General features: G+C 42.2%; 1 protein-coding gene and 1 long non-coding RNA gene across 2 annotated transcripts in view; one reads left to right on the forward strand and one right to left on the reverse strand.

Moving 5' to 3' along the window:
* Positions 1-22,430, reverse strand: part of LOC146646011 (uncharacterized) — a 238,836-nt gene that overhangs the window by 117,277 nt on the left and 99,129 nt on the right. The window lies entirely within an intron of this gene.
* enpep (glutamyl aminopeptidase) overlaps positions 1-22,430 on the forward strand; it is a 36,408-nt gene that overhangs the window by 12,225 nt on the left and 1,753 nt on the right. Inside the window, exons 5-18 of the mRNA XM_085392114.1 lie at positions 389-543; positions 2,693-2,806; positions 2,902-3,036; positions 3,893-3,958; positions 4,082-4,147; positions 7,216-7,376; positions 11,155-11,237; positions 12,409-12,545; positions 12,733-12,788; positions 12,889-13,039; positions 17,402-17,475; positions 20,618-20,722; positions 21,300-21,473; positions 21,760-21,900. Of these exons, the coding sequence (XP_085248240.1) occupies positions 389-543; positions 2,693-2,806; positions 2,902-3,036; positions 3,893-3,958; positions 4,082-4,147; positions 7,216-7,376; positions 11,155-11,237; positions 12,409-12,545; positions 12,733-12,788; positions 12,889-13,039; positions 17,402-17,475; positions 20,618-20,722; positions 21,300-21,473; positions 21,760-21,900 (1,618 nt within the window). The remainder of the gene's footprint in view (positions 1-388; positions 544-2,692; positions 2,807-2,901; positions 3,037-3,892; positions 3,959-4,081; positions 4,148-7,215; positions 7,377-11,154; positions 11,238-12,408; positions 12,546-12,732; positions 12,789-12,888; positions 13,040-17,401; positions 17,476-20,617; positions 20,723-21,299; positions 21,474-21,759; positions 21,901-22,430) is intronic.

Raw genomic sequence — 22,430 nt, forward strand, 5'->3', positions numbered from 1 at the left:
TAACCAACCGGACATAGTGGTGGTAGACAAACAGAAGAAGACGGCCGTAGTCATATACTTACTTTATACTTTATTGATCCCTGTGGGGAAATTCCTCTCTGCATTTAACCCATGCACTCAGTGAAGCAGTGGGCAGCCATTGGGTACCGCAGGGTAGCCGTTCAGCGGATTCAAACCCCCAACCTTTCGATCACAGGGCCACCACTCTACCTACTGAGCTATCCCTGCCCCTAGATAGATGTAGTGATGACAGAAACATCAGGAAAGAGGAACACGAGAAGCTGGAGAAGATATGGAAGGTGAAGGTAACAGTGGTCCCAGTGGTCATCGGAGGTAATCATGTATGTGTGTGTGTGGTGATTTGTACCTCTCTGCTGTTTGGATCCAGATAAGATAGCCATTCCTGACTTTGGTACTGGTGCCATGGAGAACTGGGGTCTTATCACCTACAGGGAAACCAACTTGCTTTATGATGAAAACCAGTCATCCTCTTACAACAAGCAGCGAGTTGCCAGTGTCATCGCACATGAACTGGTTCACCAGGTAATGTTTTGATATATTTTGATTAAACATTTTTCCTGAAAATGTTTTCTTCCACTTTGCTAAATTGCATACTTTATATTTTGTGCTTGAATGTAGTGACTAAAAGAAACATTTTAGAATGAATTACGTACCACTGAAATGCCAACTGTATGATACAATTCAGTTTAATTCAAGTCAGTTTTACTGAGCAAGAAATTAAGGAGAATGTGTGACTAGAATCTCACTCTTAGAAAAGAATGAAGGGGACCAGAGAAAACGACAGAGTCCAACATTAATTTGGGTCATAAACTAACATAGTGAAGCTCTGTAGGGCAAGCTCAGCTCGCTCAGCGGGGATTTCATCTTATGGTTAATAACAGAGCGGATCATGTGTCTTTTTCTTCTTCTATGGCAAACATTGTTTGAATTTTTAGACTGTTTTGATAGAGTTTGGGTGTTTTTGCTCGAGTTCTATAACATCAGTATTAAACATCACTAGTCATTCATCCTAATTTAAATTTTATGCAGCTAAGAGGAACAAGCATAAAACAGTAGCTCCATCATGGAGCCACTCTTGTTTGAACCAAGTTTTCTTGGATGAGAGAAAACTGGGAATACCAGTTTCTGTAAGCGTCGGGGTAGAGGTAGAGCAGCTCATCTGCTAATTGAAAGGTTGTTCAGACTGGCTGCTTCAATCTGATCCTTGGGCAAGATAAGGAACCCTAAGTTGCTTTCCGATGCATTCATCAGAACGGAAATGTTAAATATAAAGGATAGAAAAAAGTGTTTTTATGAATGGCTGAATGAGGCATGTAGTATAAAGAACTTAAGTAAAGTACAAAAGTGCCAGTCTGTTGACCATTTGTACTTGTTTACATTGATTGTGACTTGGTCTTTGGTTAGTTCAGGCCTCTACAGTATGTCACAATTCAGCAGTTGCAAGCGCAAAGACTCATTTGAGAATCCAGAGGTATAATTGAAAAATTCTTTATATGTTCTTCAACCTTTTGCATGATGTACATGATTCATTGCAACATATCAGATATTTGACAGGAATGGATGAGTTTTTCATTTAAAATTGCAGTTAAGTTGATGTTTACAAAACCCTCTTCTTACATGTTTTGAGCAATAAAGCTTTTACAGGGTAGTGCACTGCTGTGTTGGAATACTGAAGACAACTGTGCACTACTTTTTATTCACCGGTCTGCATTAGGTTTATATGGTGTTATTTTTGTGCCTCTATTCTGAGCACACGTTAAAAAAATGCAAGGGCAAATGTTGCATTTTGAGGAGAAAATTATTTTGAGTGAAGAAAAATTTAATTTGAGCGAACAAAATTCATTTCTGCGAACAAGAAATGTATTTCAGTGTTTGCTATCATCCATATACACACACAGTAACAGCCCCTCTCGCTCAGTTGTTGGCATTTGCTCTGTGTGCTCACAGACATCTGCAGACCTGCTCTCAGCATCTCTGCTCCCTGCGCGCTCAACTCTCTGTACACCGTTATAAGTGTGCCACAAAAACAACCAATCACAGACTTGGATGCAAAAATTCTGATTGGCTGTTACGGTCTCCAATCAACTCGCTAGCTACTGCATTCCTACTGCTACTGCAGTTAGTATGTTTAATTATTTTATTTTGAAATATATTATTTTTTAAGACCATTGTTGGTTTTAATCGAGTTTTGTGGAGATAAACACAGACGACACGAGATCTCTCAATTATCACTCCTGGTTTATTCACTATCACCACACAACTGAATACTTTGCGCTCCAAAACACAGCAACCATTTCCTGTCCACTGGGGAAGTGGAGCCCTCCAGTGGTCCACCACAGTTTAAACCAAACCACTCCACTGGATTTAGCTACAGCTGTAGCCGTAACAGCCAATCAGAATTTTTGCATCCTAGTCTGTGATTGGTTGGTTTTGTGGCACACTTATAACAATGTAGAGAGAGTTTACGGTGGCCCCGAGAGGCCAAACAAACTGCGACTTAAGAAAACACCAGCAATAAGAAAAACGCTGCAAAAGCACACAAAACACAGCAGAAATAGGAAAAAAGAAAATGGAAATTCGTTTTTCCTATTTCCGTATTTGTTTTGTGTGCTTTTGTAATTTCTTATTTTGTGTGGACTCTTGAAACTCATGTCAGTTGTATTTTTTTCAGTGGTTTGGAAATATTGTAACTATGGATTGGTGGGATGACCTGTGGCTCAATGAGGGCTTTGCCAGCTTCTTTGAGTACATCGGAGTGGAATTAGCAGAACCAACCTGGGGCATGGTGAGTTCTCCTTTAAAGGCACATTAAAGATCCACCGAGCTATTACTGCCAGTCACCTGGACGTTCTTAGTACCTGTGTTGCTGTGGTCTTACAGCGAGACATCATGATCATCAGTGATGTGCTTCCTGTCATGGTGGATGACGCTCTGCTGTCCTCTCATCCGATCATTGTAGATGTATCAACCCCAGCTGAAATCACCTCTGTGTTTGATGCCATCTCATACAGCAAGGTATGAGATCTCTCTGTAAGCACTCAGACAATAAAAGTTAACCATACTGTTACACTACATGCAAACAAGATCCAACATGTATCACTCGTGACTGTGTGTGACAGATTAAGCACTTAAGATGAACAGAATAAATACTGGATATTATATTTGAATGGGTGGATGTAGATTGCACTATAAAAGTCCTGTGAGTTGTCAACAATACATTAAAATTGCTCTATGGATATCAATTGTGAGATTATTTTATCATGTTATCCTATGCCTATAATCGAAATGCGTGAATTATTATACTGCTGTAAGCCACACCATACTTCTTATTATAGAGAGTATAATTAGTATGTAGCCGTAGTTCTAGTTTGCATTATGCTTCTGAATGACAAAAGAATGTGAAAATCATTAGACTCATTAGATAGGTTTTAATTAACCTATATTGCTTTACTGTGAATGAGTTACTGTTCCATGACATTTCATACTGCTGAGTTAAGAAGAGAATACTGTGTGCAGAGAGCACATTCCACAGGAGCTTCACCCCCTCGTTGGAAGCAGATAAACAGGGAGCCAAGGTCATAACTCAGGCTGACTGAGAGTTAGAGGGTATGTATCTTTAGGCTTTTACGACTAGGTGGGGGTCAACAGAGGCTATAAAGGTTTGAGTAACGCTCCACCCTTTTGAGATTTGCTGTCTCCCCATCCGGATGGTTTGTGCTCTTAAAGTGTTGAATTGTATGGAATAAAGGATTGTTGAGTGAGCATTTATACACCGAGTATTGTTCTTCCTTCAGCCCAAAGATCAAAAGAATTGGGAGGATTTAACACGGCCCATTTACCTTGTAATGAAAATTGTTCAACTTTTTTCCAGGGAGCATCTATTCTCAGGATGCTGGAGGACTGGATGGGCAGAGACGAGTTCAGAGATGGTTGTCGAGTAAGTCATAGACTCACAGCTCTTTTAGTATTTAAAAAATTGATGTTGCTCTTTTGATTAACATTAATTATAATTTCAAATCTCCCAGCAGCTGAGTAATCAAGTCTTTTTCTCATTCAACAGAAATATTTGAAAGACTTCTATTTCAAGAATGCCAAAACGAGCGACTTCTGGGCATCTCTTGCCAGTGTATGTTTGGACTTGCCCTTCAGTCTGTGCTAGTGTTAAGACTAAGAAAAATACACAATTGCTAAAAGAAAAAGGAAATATTTAGGGTTATTTTCTTAATCATATCAACACTTCAGGAAATTTCTTCAAGCAACTGAAATCCCTAAAAACATCGAGCTGCTAGACTGTTAAAACTGTTATGACCGGCTGTGTGCAGGCAGGAATAGGACCCAAGGTGCAGACACTCTGAGGCAAAACTTGAACTCAAAACAGCTTTAATGCTAAACTCAAATGTAAAATAACTGGACATATCAAAATAAACTTACACCGGAAGACTGACAGAACACACAGCTAGATAAACAGTAGATCACGACACAGACACAGAGAAACACAGGGCTTAAATACACAGAGGGAGCAATCAGGGAATGGGTAACAGGAGGGAAACACAGCTGCAGCAAATCAGGCCCAATGAGACAAGGGGAAGCGAAACCAGATACATTAACCTCAGGCAAGGACCTTCAAAATAAAACAGGATGGAGGGCTCGAAACAAACCAAACACAAGGAGCCAGAAACAAAAAAAGTTGCAAACACTGGAGCCTGGAAAGCAACAGAACAAAAACAGGCTCACGACAGGCGCAGGCGGCCAGGAAAAACAGTTCACCCAAAGTTCAGGGGGCCGGCCCGGAGGCTGACGGCACAATAGTCCAAACCCGGGCAGTTCAGGGGGGCGACCCGGAGGCTGATGGCCCAAGAACCCAGAAAACAGTTCAGGGGCCGGGCAGGCGGGAGGCACCGGCGGCGACGGAGCAGGTCAGGAGGCTGGCCGGGCGGGGGGCACTGGCGGCGACTTAGTTCAGGGGGCCATCCATGACGGCAATGACGTCCAGTCATCGGCCTGGAAAGTGGCCGGACAGGACGTGCACGATGAGCAGGCCAGACAGGACGTGCAGGACGAGCAGGCTGGACAGGACGCGCAGGACCAGACGGCATGGAGACCTCAGGCACAGACGAAGCTAGACGGAGTGAGGCAGGACCAGGCGACGCAGAAGCTGAAGACACGGAGGCTGGACCAGACGAGGGTGAAGACTCGGAGGCTGGACCAGACGAGGGTGGCGCTGCCGGTGATGGCGTGGGAGCCATAAAGGGTGGTGCTGCTGGCGACGGCGTGGGAGCTGCAGAGGGTGGCGCCGTAGAGGGTGGCGCCGCAGAGGGTGGTGCGAGGTCAGAAACAGGTGCAGGTACGGGTGGTGGAGCTAACTGGTTCCCGGTCATCCTCACCTTGGGAGCCGGGACAGGCACCGTCAACGGCTGGGCCGCTGCTGTCCCCACCCGAGGAGCTAGTACGAGTGCAGCGACAGGCAGAGCCTCAGCCGGCCTGGACACCGGAGCAGAGACCAGCTGGACCTCAGCCTCCCTCACCTGAAGCACTGAAACAGGTGCAGGGAAATGCTGGGCCCGAGCAGGAACACAACAGGGCGAAGGAGCAGGCTCAGCAAACACAGTCTTTTTTTTTTTTTTCTGCCTGTCCCGTTTGGTTCTTTTGCCATAAGAATTATTGTATAGAGGCGAAGAAAGATGCCCAACGGATTTACTTTACCAAATGGACCATCCCAGCCTTGCCGTAATGGTCTGTTTGATTCACCTTTTATTGTTTATTTTATTTATTTTTTATTTTCACTTGCTAGATGCGGGACAGACTTGAATGAGGAAAAGAAAAGGGAGAAAGGAAGAGGGGGAAAAACAGCGGAGAAGAGGGACGAGGATAAAGGGCAAAAAAACAAAAACCAACAAAATAAGCAGACAAAAAAATACATATATCAATCACCTGAGCATGGACGCGCTTGTTTTTAAAAGGTTCCTTCATGTAATGATCTGCTAGAGGGTGTGGGGGGGCCACAGCCCCGTCCTCCAGGGCATGAAGCAGGTATGGAGGAGATCCAGACATCCAGAGGCCCCCAGAACACAAGAGACCAAGGAAGACCAACAGAGGGGCACACAGACTCATCTAAAATGTTTGTTAGCGTCCTACCACCACCACCACGTCTAACAGTCTCAACAGTCTCAACAGTCTTTGATTTAACAGTTTTCACAGTCTCAGACTTTACGTGGCCAGGTTTAGAAAAAACAGACTTGGCAAAAGTGGGTTTTAGCTTATTTCCACCACGATGAACAGTATTAGGACTAAAAATCTCAGAGGAATGTATATTGTCATTACCGTGAGGAGCTAAACCAAAACTGGCCTCCCAATCCAAATCATCATCGAGAAAAGAGATCCCGAAGGTGGATTATAGTCCTTTCTGTTTATTGGCTCAGGAGTGTGGGAAATGTTGTCATGTCATTTTAGGGGCAGGGATAGCTCAGTAGGTAAAGTGGTCGCCCCATGATCGGAAGGTCGGCGGTTCGAATCCACTTAACGGCTACCCTGAGGTACCCCTGAGCAAGGTACCGTCCCTACACACTGCTCCCTGGGCGCCTGCTTAGTGGGCTGCCCACTGCTTCACTGAGTGAATGGGTCAAATGCAGAGAAAAACAAGTAATTTCCCCATGGGGATCAATAAAGTATCCATTATTATTATTTCGACTCACCACCACAAGTTGCTCAGAATTGTCCATATGACGGCGGCGTGGGTGCCGCTTTCCTCGGGAGGAGCAACGCTGTGTCAAGTTTTCTGAATCTCTTGTTAACGTGATAATTCAAGAAGTAAGAGACACATGATTTTGAAACTGATAATGTTAGGTGCATCTACTAAAGATCACAAACGAGCTCAATTCTCATAGACCTCAACCTCAAGGTCAAGATCAAAGGTCAGGTTTTCTGAATGTCTCGTGAATGCAATAACTTGAGAATGACGTGACGTAGGATTTCAAAATTATGCCATACCTTCTACCAGCTGCATCTACCAGAAGGCTGAGGATTACCACTGGCGGCTGAGAGTAGTTTTAACCTGAGCCAAACTACCAGCATCCCAACCTCAAAGACATTAATATTGATTTATTACAAATATCTTAATCTAAGAGCATTAAAGTGTATTTGAAAAGTATTTACATTTTCCTTAGCACATAGCTAATTTACCCTCTCTGCATCCAGGTGAGTGGGTTGCCGATTGCAGAAGTCATGGATACATGGACCAAACAGATGGGCTATCCTGTGCTGGACCTGTCTGTCTCTGATACGGATGCCAGACTGAGCCAAAAGCGTTTCCTCTTGGACCCCAAAGCTGATACTAGCCAGCCTCCTTCAGATCTTGGGTATGAGAAAGAAAAAAAATAACCATGACAGCGTCCTCGGGTCATTGACCCAGCATTTGTGTCTCAGTATTTGTCCTCGTTCTAGTTAGTATTTAGTTGCAGTTTGTTTAGTGGTTTTAGTTGAATTTTCTCTGCATTTATAAGTCTTATGTGTTTTGTGGCTCTTTGTGGATTTTATTCTTGAGAGTTTTAGTTTTTATTTTTAGTTTCTCGTGAAGGCTACTAAGGTAGTCATTAGCTTATGTGTAGTTGTACCTCAGGTTTCCTCTTGCCCTCAGTGCTGTGTGCTCTACTGTGCCATGTTCTTTTCCAGTCATCCGACTGACTTTGTTACCGGCTCCAGCTCTGTCATTATTTGTATTTTGTGTTTCTGGGGCAGAAATTACACTGGACAGAAATGCAGAATTTGCAGCTTTAACAATCTTCTGATATTTTGATAAGCAGTCCACCAAATCAGTGGTCCTCAACCCCTGGCCCACGGACCGGTACCAGTCCGTGAGTCGTTTGGTACCAGGCTGCAAGAGTTGAGGCTCGGGTGTGATATTTAGGGTTTTCAGGATTTTTATCGTTAACTCGGTTTCCCTGGGTCTTTTCCCGTGTTGTAGTTGTGTGTCTTATTTTGAAAGAAATATTTACACGTTACCATAGCGACTAGAGAGCATAAAGTGGCAGAGAGGAGGATCTTACTCTCAATGTTGTTGGCGCATTTGATCGTATCATTTTATTTTGCTGTATTTATCCGCCACACCTGAAAGGCCGGTCCATGAAAATATTGTCTGACATTAAACCGTCTGTGGTGCAAAAAAGGTTGGGGACTGCTGCACTAAATATCACAGCCCTCTTCCAAACTTTCTGACCTGGCTGGTAGTGAGGTTCCTTGGTTCAGCATTGACCAGCTAGCTGCTTATTCTGCTCCACGGTGCCCAGCAAGGTGGCCTGAGCAGATTTCCAGAGCTCGCGACACCAGCATAAGTGGTGCTGAACAGATGGGACAGTGCACTCACCCTTAACAGAAGGTAACAAAGGCAACTGATACCCCAGTGACGACTCAAGAGATGAGAGGCCAGTGTCAGAGGATGTCAGGGATATGTGCGGGAACTATATCAAGGCCAGTTGGTGCTCCAGGTGGACAGGTTGGAATAGACATCACACCGGAGGGCCAGCTCACTCTTAGTTAGGTCCAGTTGTCAGGATCTGTGGGGCGCAGATTGTGTTTAGCAAAACAGGACCCAAATGCACATGTAGAGATGGGATCTTAACAAAAGGCGAATTGTTTATTAATGCTGATTAATAACTATTCAAAATACAAACAAAAAGCAAAAGGGAATTACTGTAAGACTGACATTTGCAAAAAACAAGAGTAGGAAAACACTATAGGAACTAGAACAATAGAACCTGGGAAAGACACGAAGGGAGGTCAGCTGACGTTCCGGTGAGAGACAAAAAGGAACTCACACAATGGTCATGTCCAAATTCATAGGCTGCATCCTCCTGAGGACCCGGCCTTCGCGGTCTACGTGGGCCGGGTCCTCAGAAGGTCGGGTAGGCTGGAAGTAAATGACTGGGGAAATTGGACGGTCTCGCCTTCTGATTAGCGTCGCCGCTGTCTCGGTGGAGTTTAATAAACTCGGCCGTCTGCTCCTTGCTATCTAAAATATAACAGGACACTGGCGTAAATCCTCGACCGTCTCACACTTCTGTTTAATCAGTTTTCTGCTTGATGTTTATTCAGCTGTGTGAAAATCCCGGAGGAACCCACCCGGGGGATTAATAAAGTTTTGTTTTATCTAATCTAATCTAATAACTTTAATCTCACCCAAACCGATTTACTCACGAACAAATAAAACACTGAAAAAAGGTTTAGGTTGTCTAAGTGACTTATATATTACGTTTAACCTGAGTAGCGAAACTCCGCGGTGATCTGAAAATGACGTGCCGGGAGTTGTGCCGTTCTCGGCGGCTTCAGTGACCCTCGAGCTCCCGGCTAGCTGTCGAGCTGGTGGGTAGCAGACGTCTCCGAAAACATCGAAGCACTTTTGCAAATATGGGATATCTTGATAAACCGAGCAGATATTTGATGTTTACACAGCTACTTTCTCACCTGAAAATATGTTAAAAGTTTATTTTGTGACCCAGAAAGATTAGTAAGAGTAATTTTAAAACTTAGTAGCTACCGCCATTGTTGGAAACTGGAGTTTGGCTGGTCCGCGCTATGAATTCTGGGATATGGTAGGCCATGAAGGACCCACCCGACCCATCCTTCAAAGGGAAAAGGAGGACGCATTTGTCGGCTGTATTCGGAGGAGTCTACGAATTTGGACAGCCTTCGGCGCGTTGCTGTGACGTAATCGGTCTACAAATGCGGCCTCAGGAGGATGCAGCCCATGAACTTGGACACGACCATTAACTACACAGACAGGTGATGAGCAGACTGGAGACAGCAGGGGAACACAGCTGGAACGAATTAGATACAACGAGACAGGAGAAGCAAAACTAAACACAAAGCACATGAGACAAAGACTATCAAAATAAGACAGGAAACACAATAAACACAGAAAGATACCCAGACTCAAAACACAAAGCTGACACTGGAAGTGAATACCACGACCCAGAGACAGACAGCATGAGAGACACAGAGCGCGAAGGGAACCAAACATGGGGACGCTGTACACAGAACATAGAGACAAAACTCTGACAGACTGGACATAACAACAAGACTAAGTAAGAAAAATACTAAAACAAAGAGAAAGCTAAAGCTCAAGAGAAGCGTATTAAAGAAAGCTAAAATATCTAAAGTTGTCTGAATTACCCTAGAGATACATAAAATAAATACAAGTCATAATCACACAGTAACTAAACTATACCAATAGAGACTAGGAAACATAAAGTTTAAAACATTAAAGGGATAACAAAGTTAAAAAAAAAGGGTTATAGACCCAGAACAGTGATACCACTCTGCCTGGCTTTTGGTCTAAGGATGGATACCAGAATGGAATTGGAGTCTTTGATCCAAAACAATTATCCACAGGAATTGTTTGAAGGCATTAGTATAACTGTGTTGTCTGCTGAGGGACGAAGGCAGGCGATGAAGTCCAGAGTCTGTTAGAAGAAGTCAGAGAAGTCCCGAAGAAAGGGAGGCGACTGCCTTGTTTTGGGCACAAACTTGACAGGTGGACAAATATTCCCTGACATCTTTTACCAAAGTTCCCCCCCCCCCCCAAAGTTTTACCAAATATTGAAGAAATGAGTTGATGTGGTTTATACCTGGGTGAAAAGTGAAAGACCCGTTGACCTGTACAATTCAAGAAAACCCCTTTTGATTTGTCGACATTAATGACCGCATGCTACAGCATAATCGCTCTAATAGGATATTATGGTCGACAGTATCGAACGCTGCACTGAGGTCTAGCAGGACAAGCACAGAGATGAGTCCACTGTCAGAGGCCATAAGAAGATCATTTGTAACCTTCACTGAAGCTGTTTCTGTGCTGTGATGAACTCTGAAACTTTTAAGATCAACCATTCTGCTGCAGACGATCTGTTTATTGTTTTACAACTGCTTCAAGAATGTTTGAGATAAAAGGAAGCTTGGAGATCTTGGAGAGACAAAATTAGAGACTTTCTTGTGACTTATTGGAGCATTTAGCAGTAAAGGAGAGTATTTGTTGTTCTTGATGAAAAAGACTAAATAAGGACATGTTAGTTAAGTCACAGAATAGATAAAAAGTAAAAAAAAAATGTATGTGAATTGATCACTATAAATGTGTTTTTGTTCCAGGTACAAGTGGACAATTCCAGTCCAATGGCATTCTCTTCAAAGTGACAAAAACATGTCGCTTATGTTTAACAAAAACACAGCAGGTATTTCAGCTTAAATTTTTTGTGGTCATCTACAAAACATTTATTATAATGAAAAGCAAATCCACAACCAGCAGGCAGGACAGTGATATAAATGTTTTGCACTAAAAGCAAAGTTGAGATGCTGCAATTGATAGTACATAGTTTAGTTTTTATCTGGTATCTTCTTACATAGAGAAACATCTATGTTAAGTGCAACCAGTTGGATGGTAATAACTGTCCATCCATCCATCCATCCTCTACCACTTATCCAGGTTTGGGTTGTAGGGAGAGCAGTCAAAGCAGGGAAACCACCTCCTCTAGTTCATCCAAGAGGACACGAGTCATTACCAAGCTTGCCAACAAATAATCTCTCCAACGAGTCCTGCGTCTGCCCTGGGGCCTCCTGCCAGTAGAACAAGCCCAAAATACCTCATCTTGGACCTCCAAGATGAGGTATTTTGGGCTTGTCCTACAAGGATGCCTCCACCTGTCTACGAGGCATCCTTGTCAGATACCCGAACAACCTCAACTGGCGCCTTTTAATATGGAGAAGAAGAAACTGTACTCCCAACCCCTCTTAAATAGCTGAGCTGCTCATTATATTCCTAATGGAGAGCTCAGTATATATACCCAGAGTTCATGACTCATGCATTAAGAGAATTAATTGGGCAATCCAGGATCAGTACTGAAAAATCAGGCAGGCCATTCCTCCCGGTCACAAGCCTCCAGGTGAGTGTTGAAGTGCCCAGCACAACAGTGGAGTCCACAGGTGGAACGCTGTTCACCATTCTACCCAGTGATTCCAATAATGCTGAGTACTCTGAACTGTTATTTGGTGCACAGTTACGACAGTAGGGACCCATTCCCTGATCTGATGGCACAGGGAGGCAACCCTTTTATCCACTGGGTAAAACACTGAACATGCAGTTATTGAACCAAGAGGATACAAGTAAATTCATCCCAGTCTGCCACCTCCCACTGAGGGCACATCTTGGGGGAAATAGATAGACACTGGTTCCAGAGCTTGAGCTGTGCTTTGAGGCGAGCCCAAATATATCTAGTTAGTATCGCTCAACCAGGGGATTTATCCCCACCAGAGAAGTGACAAGTAACAATTAACTTTAAACATCAAACTTTCAAACAGTACTGCTCATAATATTTCCTTCACTGTTCTTATAATGACTACTTTCAGAGCAAACCATCACCGGTTACTCACCATTAGCGGATGGGCTGCTAAAGGTTAACGATGATCATATTGGATTCTACAGAGTCAACCATGATGACCGCATGTGGACTGCTATTAGTCAACAGCTTCAAACCAACCATTTGGTATACCTTTCAGACCCCACTTGAACATAATAATATCTATTCTACACTCAACCAATCATATTGTAGATTTTATCTGGGTTGCTAAACTCTTATTATGGAGGAGTTAGAAAATGAAGAGGCAGAGCCAAACCATACCACAGCATTCATAGGCCTCACTGTTACTCTTTCTGAATCTCTTGTCCCCCAGGAGTTTGATGCAGCTGATCGCACAAGCTATATTGATGATGTTTTTGCTCTTGCAAGGTTGGATATCATCAAAACACTCAAAGAAATCTGCATAAACAAATCATTGATGTCTAATTGGAAATACAGAATACTAATCTTTTTTCTTTTAACTGTTTAGAGCGGACATTATAGATTACCGTCACGCCTTCAACCTCACTAAGTACCTGACAAGTGAGACGGAGTATATAGTCTGGGACCGTGTGGATGCCTCCATTGCCTATGTCCGGAACATGTTGTCTAGCAATGCTCTACTCTATCCAAAGTTTCAGGTAATCACAATGTTAACGCTTCTGTCTTTCTATGTATGATTCACATTTAAGCGCTCAGTTATTTAAAAGCAAATAATCATTGTAAGCAGAAACACAAATCACAAACAAAACAAGGCCACAGTATATAAACCTGTCAGTTTATTATTGCTGTTATTAATAAATAATATTAATACGTCTCAACTCATTTCCAACTTTTAATCCCACTATCTGCATAGTTTTTATAGCTGCAATTTAGATGATATTCTTGTGCTTTGGGTAAGACATTGAGTTTCCATCTGCAATGAAATGTGCAAGTTTCACATGCTTCGTTGATATTATTACCATTATATACACCAGGTGAGATAGTTTTAATCTCTCTTCTACATTATAATATCAACCTGTAGCATTTAGAAAAATGTCCCCAGGAAATAATGCTCATAACAGTGAGATAGGTAGAAATACTTATTAACTTATATATGCCATATATACAAAGTGTGTGTCTCCTTGGGTGTTCTGTGTTGGACTTTACCTTCCACATCTTCTCCAGTGGTTGCTACAGCACTTGGAAGCTCTTGGCATTTGTCAGTGTTCAAATGCTTCTTTCTGATACTGGTGTTAGCTGGGATTGCCACATCTGTCACGGCCTAAAGCAGATACCTCCTAATTTGGGCAGGAAAATTTGTTTTGCATTGAAAAGGTGGAGGTGGGAGAAGAATTTAGTTAACAAGCTCTGACGAGCTTCTCACTGGGCTTGGAAGGAATAAAAAGAAGTTGGAAGGAAGGAAAAGGTTTTGTTAATAATGTAGATCATCCAATTAGGTATGTATTTAGTGGGTTACATGTGTCTAAGGATATAAATTCTGACACCCCCCCCCCCCCCCAAAAAAAAAAAAACATTTAAAAATTGGATACATTAGTAACAAAGTTGAAGGTGATAAATCTGCAATATTAGATATGGTATGGTGAAAACTGTTAATGTTAATAGTATCATGAGTGTAAGAAGAAAAGATTAAGGCAGGATATCCTGTGCCTTACCCCCATCAGGGTAAAAGTCTACTTAAGTTTAAACTCAAGTATAGAAAAGAAACTAATATGCGCTTAACTATAAAAGTAAGGATGCTAAAGGGTGTTGGATGATAATGAATAGGAACATCTTCACAACTGATTGCCTGTGATGGAATAACGGTAGAGGAGTTTCATGGTTATAAACATCTAAAGCCGTATGGTACAGATTTGTTTGATTTTAATACAAATTTACTTAAATATTTAATTTCAAGACTTTTTCTGAGGAAGAGGTTAAAACCCAGATCAAGTATCTGAAGAATAATAATCAGAATCAGAATCAGAATACTTTATTGATCCCTGGGGGAAATTATTTTTTGTTACAGTGCTCCATTTTAAACCAACATTAAGACAAGACAGACAATACGCTAACTAAGAATAGTACAATATATACATATATATACATACATACATACATAAGTCACTCATAAATAAATAGTATAATATGAGTGCAAGTCCTGCAGAGCTGATTTCATTGGTTACCAAATTATTTAACTTGGTAGTGATGAAAAGGTTTATACCAACAAATCAGACGGTATGAACTGTGGAACCCAGTTATAGTTGTTCAGATCAAGTCATCTTACCAGTATTGCTGTATGGCTCAGTGGTATGAGGTCATGAAGAAATGTCTCTCTTTTTTAAGCTTTTCATGTTGCATTTATCAACACATTACTTAAGTTAAACAGAAATGTATTCGTTTGATTGTGTGATTATGACTTGTATTTCGTTTCGTTTTCTAGAGAATCGATATGATAAAAGTGGATAGCAACCCTAATATCTGATTACACTGTATTTTCTCTTTTACAGGGACATATCACTAAGGTTAGGAATTGATAAGAATTTAGTGATTCCGATTCCATTAGAAATGACACTTATCGATTGGGTTCCCTGTTGATTCCCTTATCAATTCTAATTGGGTTTGTCAGCACCATCTCTAAGTAGCATATCAAAGACATTGCATGCTGAGTGCTCAAATGTTTGTAAATGTCAGATGATGTGATCAGTGTTCGGGTCATTACTCAATTGAAAGTAAAGTAAAAAAGTTCTTACACATATCACATGGAACACTTTTCTTAAAAGTAATGCAGTACGTTACTTAATGGCACCCAGAAGAAAGACATTTGTTATAATACTAGTTAAGTTACTTTCGTGGGGCGATCGTGGCTCAAGAGTTGGGAGTTCGCCTTGCATTAACTCAGCCAGTTAATGCAAGAGAAGTCTAGCTGCTCATTAAAGCTTTCTGGTTTGATCAGAAAATAAAACATTGGTCCAAACACCTGAAAGTCCCAAAAATGCATTGTGAATTCTGTCTCGAGTCTATGGGTGTATCCATGTATTTCTTCCTTCCCTTATAACTGCCCTTCAACTCATTCATGTCACCTAAAAGGTAAACCTGTTTCTCCATCACCTGTTCAGCTCTGATGATTCAGTAAGGACATCTCCTGGTTTCATCTTCATGTTTCCCTCTCACCACATATCCAAACCGACATCATGACCAGCAGCTTCACAGCTGTGGCTCCAGCAAACATCAGCTGATACTAGAAATTAATATTAAATCAATTCTAACAACAGCTGATCAAGCTTAAACGTGCTGCTGTTGTTTAACGCGACATCTGCTGGTTTCCTCTTTCTGGCGCAAAGTGGGCGATAAACAAACAAGAGAGAAAAGCCGATCAGCTGATCACTGATCAGTTTCATGATTGAAGTAGAAACAGGAGAGGGAGGGGAGAGGATGAGAGAAGAAGAGGCAGCTCTGCAGCGTAAACACACAGAATAAATCCACCTTTGTGTCTTTTTCCATCCTAGACAAACTGCGTCCCTTCTCAGCTCAACACGAAACGCGTAATATTTTCTCTGAATGAGGGACGATTCCGTCTTTTTACAGGACGGTTGGCAAGTCTACTAACTAACCTTATGAATAAAATAAAGTTCACTATCAGTAACATCATAGCACCACCCAGCTGTATAGAAACTCCGTCATGCTAGCTAGTAGCAGTACGAGTTATTGCAACTGACGGTAAAAAGTCAGCACAACGAAAATAAACTCCACCTAAAGTTGGTTTATATCTGACCCAGATAGACTGCAGGTCATAACTTCTTACCTGAAGTTCAGTTCACACTCGGACCTGCAGCCGCCTCGGGTCTCTCCTCTTCCTGCCTCCCCTTTCCCTCATCCACCTGCTGGCCTCCACCACTTGCTAATGTTACTGAATCTGTGGAAGCTCAGCCATAGCCACCACCAAACAATTGAGTTATTTTACACACCAGCCAGCATCTGGCCAATCCACCACCTTTCATTGTTCATGCTGTTACAAAAAAAAAAAATCATCGGCCCATAAAAACGGAAAATCACCATCAGCCCACCGAGCAAATGCCCGGTATGCCCGATGGCCAGTCCAGCTAGTGCTGAGGAAGGTCTCCCTGCAGAATTGCTTTTCCCTGCGTCGGGAGCAGCGCTGGGCTGTTCAAATCACGGACAAACAGGATCCCACATTCTTGATTTTTAGTTCACAAACACTTGTTGTAATGACTAACTACTCCTGACATTTTGGAGATGTTTGCTCTTTATACAGTAAAGTTACAGCGGGATACAAATAACATCAGGCTGATCCTGCCATGATTTGTTCCCCCTGTCTAAATCACAGACAAACAGGATCCCACAGCTGTTTATGTTTTTGAACCCATTTTGTACAGAGAGGCATTTTTTGAAAAATGTATTGACAGCAATGTTGAATATTATTACACAGGAAAAAACAACTACACGTAAAATAATCGCACCGTGACGCCTCTGCCTTTGTAAATGGAGGGACAGTAACTGCCTGTGTGTATGTAAGCGTGTAAAACTTGCAGATAGTCAGATTAACAGTATTTTGTCTACCTGCCATTCTGTCGAACATTTTTGTTGTAAAACAAAGGGGGCCTAGCAAAAAAAGTTTGGGAACCACTGCACTAGCTCATGTACCTGAAGCTGAAAGCATTGGCAATACATAATATACAAGCCAATCCCCCATAACAAGTCTTGTCTAAACGAGTTGTTGATGTGTACAAGAATTATTGACTTTCATGTCTGTAACAAATGCAGAAACTCTGTTCTTGTCTTAAATACTGTATTTTCATTAATGTTTAAAATGTTCCAGTTTTCTCAGCAAAATATGAAGAAATGAGGGGTGGCTCTAGACTAGAGTCCAAATATGTAAAAATTCAGTAATCACTGATTCAGAAGAAACTACATTTCTATATTGCAATGTGACATTTCTGCACTGCTACACACATATGGTTTTCCTGTGACAGTTAACAAAAATGTTTGGTTCTTTTCTCCAGCAACTGTTTCGTGACCATGTTAAAGCAATCGCGACACAGCTTGGATGGGAGGATGAAGGAACACAGACAGAGAGGTACAACATTAATAGTTCTGTCAAACAGTATTAGCCCCTTCCTCAATCTTTTTCTTTTTTTGCATTTTTCTTACACTTAAATATTTTAGATCGTTAATTAAACTTTAATGTTTAACAATGTAGGTAAATATGCACTGAATACCAGGTAAATACAACATGATGAATGTGAAAAGGCTATACAAACCCACCAGGCCCTGTGTGAAAAAGTAAGCCCCCAAAACCTAATAACCAGTGTTACGACCCTCCCACACTCACGGTCTGCTGTTTGACTGGCATGGGAGGATCATCAGCTAATGCAGGTCACCTGTGTCTTGCACAGTTTTGGGAAGGTTACTTTTAAAATGTATTCCACTACAGATTACAGAGTAAATGCCCCAAAATGTATTTTGTAACGTAACTATTGCTGTGTGATTTATTACTATAAATGTAGACCTTAAAATACTTTGCAATGTCCTTGCCAGAAGATTAGAAAAAAAATCACTCATTCATAATTAATTCTGACCAGACAGGTTTAATCAAGGGTAGACACTCAGCAAATAATAAATGTAAACTAATAGATTATTGCTCTATCACCAAATTACACTGAACAAAAATATAAACGCAACACCTTTGTTTTTGCTCCCATTCCCCATGGGATGGACGTAGAGACCTAAAATTCATTCCAGATACACAATATAACCATCCCTCCCAAACAGTGGTCACAAATCAGTCCAAATGTGTGGTAGTGGGCACATCTGCCATATTGAGATAATCCATCCCACCTCACAGGTGTGCCACATCAGGATGCTGATCTGACATCATGAGTAGTGCACAGGTGTACCTCAGACTGCCCACAACAAAAGGCCACCCTGGAATGTGCAGTTTTTTGCGCTATTGGGGGTCTGGGGACCCAGAACCGGTCAGTATCTGGTGTGACCACCATTTGCCTCATGCAGTGCAACACATCGTCGCATGGAGTCTATCAGATTGTCAATTGTGGCCTGTGGAATGTTGGTCCACTCCACTTCAATGGCTGTGCGAGGTTGTTGGATATTCGTGGGAACTGGTACACGCTGTCGTATACGCCGGTCAAGCACATCCCGAACATGCTCAATGGGTGACATGTCCGGTGAGTATGCTGGCCATGCAAGAACTGGGACATTCTCAGCTGCCATCTGCCCTGAACAATGTGAACCATGATTCATCCGTGAAGCGCACACCTCTCCAACGTGCCAGACGCCATCGAATGTGAGCATTTGCCCACACAAGTCTGTTACGGCGACGAGCTGGAGTCAGGTCAAGACCCCGATGAGGACGACGGGCATGCAGTTGAGCGTCCCTGAGACGGTTTCTGACAGTTTGTGCAGAAATTGTTTGGTTGTGCAAACCAATTGTTCCAGCAGCTGTCTGGGTGGCTGGTCTCAGACGATCTTGGAGGTGAACCTGCTGGATGTGGAGGTCCTGGGCTGGGTGGTTACACGAGGTCTGCGGTTGTGAGCCCCATGGTCCCGATCCTGACCGTTTCCGGTTCTTTCTGGGACAGCTGCCCCGGGCGGATGCCCCCGGCGGACACAAGAAAGGCCCGGATGTGGGGGCGCAGCGCGCCGAATAGCCACGGGAGCCCGGACACCATCCGCTGAAGACGGACGGCTACGGTCTCCCGGTATTCGCCTCTAGGCAGCGTCGCCCATTCCTCACAGTGGTATTCCACCGTGTAGACCAAGTCTTCCTGGAGGTCCGCGGAGGGGTTGTGAGCTGCTGGGTCCAGTTCGGGGTCGCGTTCTTCTGTCATGATTCGTTGTGTGGCAGGCAGGAGAAGGACCCAAGATGCAGACTCACAGACACGGGGATAAACTTAAAGATCACAGTTTTAATGCTGGCTTAAAGGTGAAACACAAAACAGTACTGAACTAAACTGGAAATCTAAACATGAGATGTACCAGGAACCACGGGGAGAATAACACACAACATGAGGGAGAACGCGACGCCGAACAGAGGGAGACGCAGACAGAAATACACAGAGGGTTAACGAGGAAAGTGGGAACACACGGGGAACACAGCTGACACAGATAACCATAACGAGACAGGGCGGGGTGAACATAACACTGACGGGAGACGGGCAGAGTCAAACAGGAAGTACACAGAGGTTCAGACAGGAGGAGAGAGCACGGGGAGAACACAGACATAACGGGCAGGGGAAAACATGGAATAAAACACGAAAGGGGACAAGGGCTCATGAATACATAGAGGGGCACACAGGGGGTGAGAGTCACAAAGGGAAAGCACACAGGGAACAACATAACAGGGCAACTCCGGAAACAGAACCTAAACAGGGAACTGAATACAAAAATACAAGAGAACTAAGAATACTGGGCCAACCCGGCCCAGGACCATGACACTGTAAAAATCAAAACACAATGGTGGTCTAAGAACTGCCAGGTTTCTATCACTGCTTCTTCTCCAATAGGTTGCTATATGTTTCAGAATGAATTAAACCAAGCTTATTAGAGGGGCCTTGGCTGGACCTAGAACATGTATTTTGTGGAAAATTAAAAATCTCTAATGTGACTTCATCAGCTCCAGTGTTTAGCGTCATAACTGCTTTAAAAACCTCAACATAAACACTTCTCTGACAGTCAAAAAGACATCGATATTGAAATTACCTGCCACTTAAAAAACATAACTCCCTTCATGCTCACTCCTCTTCTGTAGTGGTAGATAGATTCTGAAGTACTGCGAACACAACTTACGGACATGCCCTCTTTAAGCCTTGAGTATAAACCCTATAAACGATACGGTTGACCCTAAAGAGTCTGTTTTGAAAATATTAGGAGTAAAAAGTAAAAACATGTCAGGAAAAGAAATACTCAAGTACAGATATCTGAAAATTCTACTTAAGTACAGTAACAAAGTATTGTTACTTTGTTACTTCCCACCTATGCTAATAACATATGCATAATGCTGTCCATAAAAGTAATAAAAAGTGAGGTATTGCACAAGTGGTGCTGTATTGGTTTTGAAAATTGACAGTGCAAATAAGTAACTAAGTCCTTGGCGAGTTGTGTTCAGACATTTACAGAAGTGTTCAGGCACAGATGAGTCTTATCTCATGTTGGAACAGGGTCAGGGTTCTGAGGCTATTCAATGATGTTATATTTTGCAGGTTACTAAGGGAGACAGTGCTTGGCATCGCTTGTCAGATGGGAGATCAGGATGCTCTGAACGAAGCTTCTCGGATTTTTGACCAGTGGATCAGTGGAAGTCTTAGGCAAGTTCTCCAGTGTTCTAACTAACAGACAGAAAATATATTATTCAAAAGTTATATATTTTCTATTCTCATTATTATTTTAACACAGCAATTATTGGTTGACACCAATGAACAGGATGGTTGGTGTCAATTTAACTTCAATTCTATTTCTGGTTTACTGTTTATGCAAACAGTTTAGTTACAGACTGCAGTCTCAGGACATTCACCGTTCCATCAGTTTGTAGAGAGCGTGGGAAGAAGGCACTCTGCTTTTCTGCCCCGTCTTCATGCAATACATTGCAGAAAAATTTGAAGCTCTCTCACTTGATTTCACTTGCAGACCTCAAAAGACGTACAAATGTTTTTGTGAAATCATCTCTGGGAACTTGTTCTTGTTTTTAATATGACTGTGTACATAAGACAACTGTAGCTATTTTTTTTTTTTATTGTTGTAATTTTAATATGTTTGTCTGGAACAGGTCTCTCTTGGCTTTCAATGCGACTACTTGTATAAATAAAGGTTAAATTGAAAAAGAAACCCAAACAACAATAATTTAACTTATTTCACTGCACCATGTAATTATCTTTTGATCTACAGCAGCGTAGCAGTCAACCTGAGATTGCTGGTATATCAATACGGTATGAAGAATTCAGGCAGTGAAGAAAAGTGGAACATAATGTTCCAGAGGTATAAAGAGACGTCTTTGGCCCAAGAGAAGGACAAGCTGCTGTATGGACTGGCATCTGTGGAAAATGTGGAGCTTCTTTATAGGTAATAACACTGTCTAATTTATTTTGACCGGTTCACTTATCATGTCTTCTACAGTTTCATTACGTGATATTTAGCTAACCCATATTTCATTAGGTCTGTGCCTGTAATTCAGACTCACTGAAAATATGTTTCTGTAGACTGCTGTCCTAAGTGAACTATAAGAATTAATAACAGTGCAAGTAATTTTCTGGTTTTGGCACAGGCTTTTTTGCCTTTAAACTTAGGCTTAAGCAACTAAGATAAACGTTCCCCTTTTTGAGGAAGAATACATTTTCTTGTCTAACAGGCTCCTGGAGGCTACAAAAGATGAGAGCGTAGTGAGGAGTCAGGATTTGTTTACTTTGGTCCAATACGTATCCTATAACCCACTTGGCCAAAGCATGGCCTGGGAGTGGAGTACACTCAACTGGGACTATCTGGTAAACAGGTCAGTACAATAAGCCAGCACACAAAGTAGGCACGCATACCATGATCATAACTTTGGATGGTAGATTCATTTGTTTATTTATGTTTGACCACGTTGAAACAGTAGGGCTGGTAAATGGTCAGACTGGTCTAGTTCTATTGTTCTGTTATAACATTAAGAGAGTTAAGTGTGTTTTGAATTAAATACTAATTAGTAGGGGTTAAAACAGGAACCTTCTTGCTGTGAAGCAACAGTGTTAATCACTACACCACCATGTCACCACTTTGAGTATATGTTCCACCAGATGAGGGAAACTGCATGTCTTTCTTTTTAATCACAGGGATTCATCCCAAAGGTTTAAACTGTCAGTGCAGAGTTCCTCTGTAAAGTCCTAAGGTATCTGAGGGAGAATGCTTGGTAGAAATAATCTGAATTTTGTTGTGTTCTAGCAGGTCATCTAATGCAGACTTAATTCATTTTATCAGGACTTGTCCACTTCCCAAAAATGAAAGCACCAGTCACACAGGCACAACTGGAAAGACAAGAGAATT

Source organism: Rhamphochromis longiceps, linkage group LG19 (assembly GCF_057381845.1).
Source record: "Rhamphochromis longiceps isolate RC_006_pf linkage group LG19, R_longiceps_female_GT1.1, whole genome shotgun sequence".
NCBI lineage: Eukaryota > Metazoa > Chordata > Actinopteri > Cichliformes > Cichlidae > Rhamphochromis > Rhamphochromis longiceps.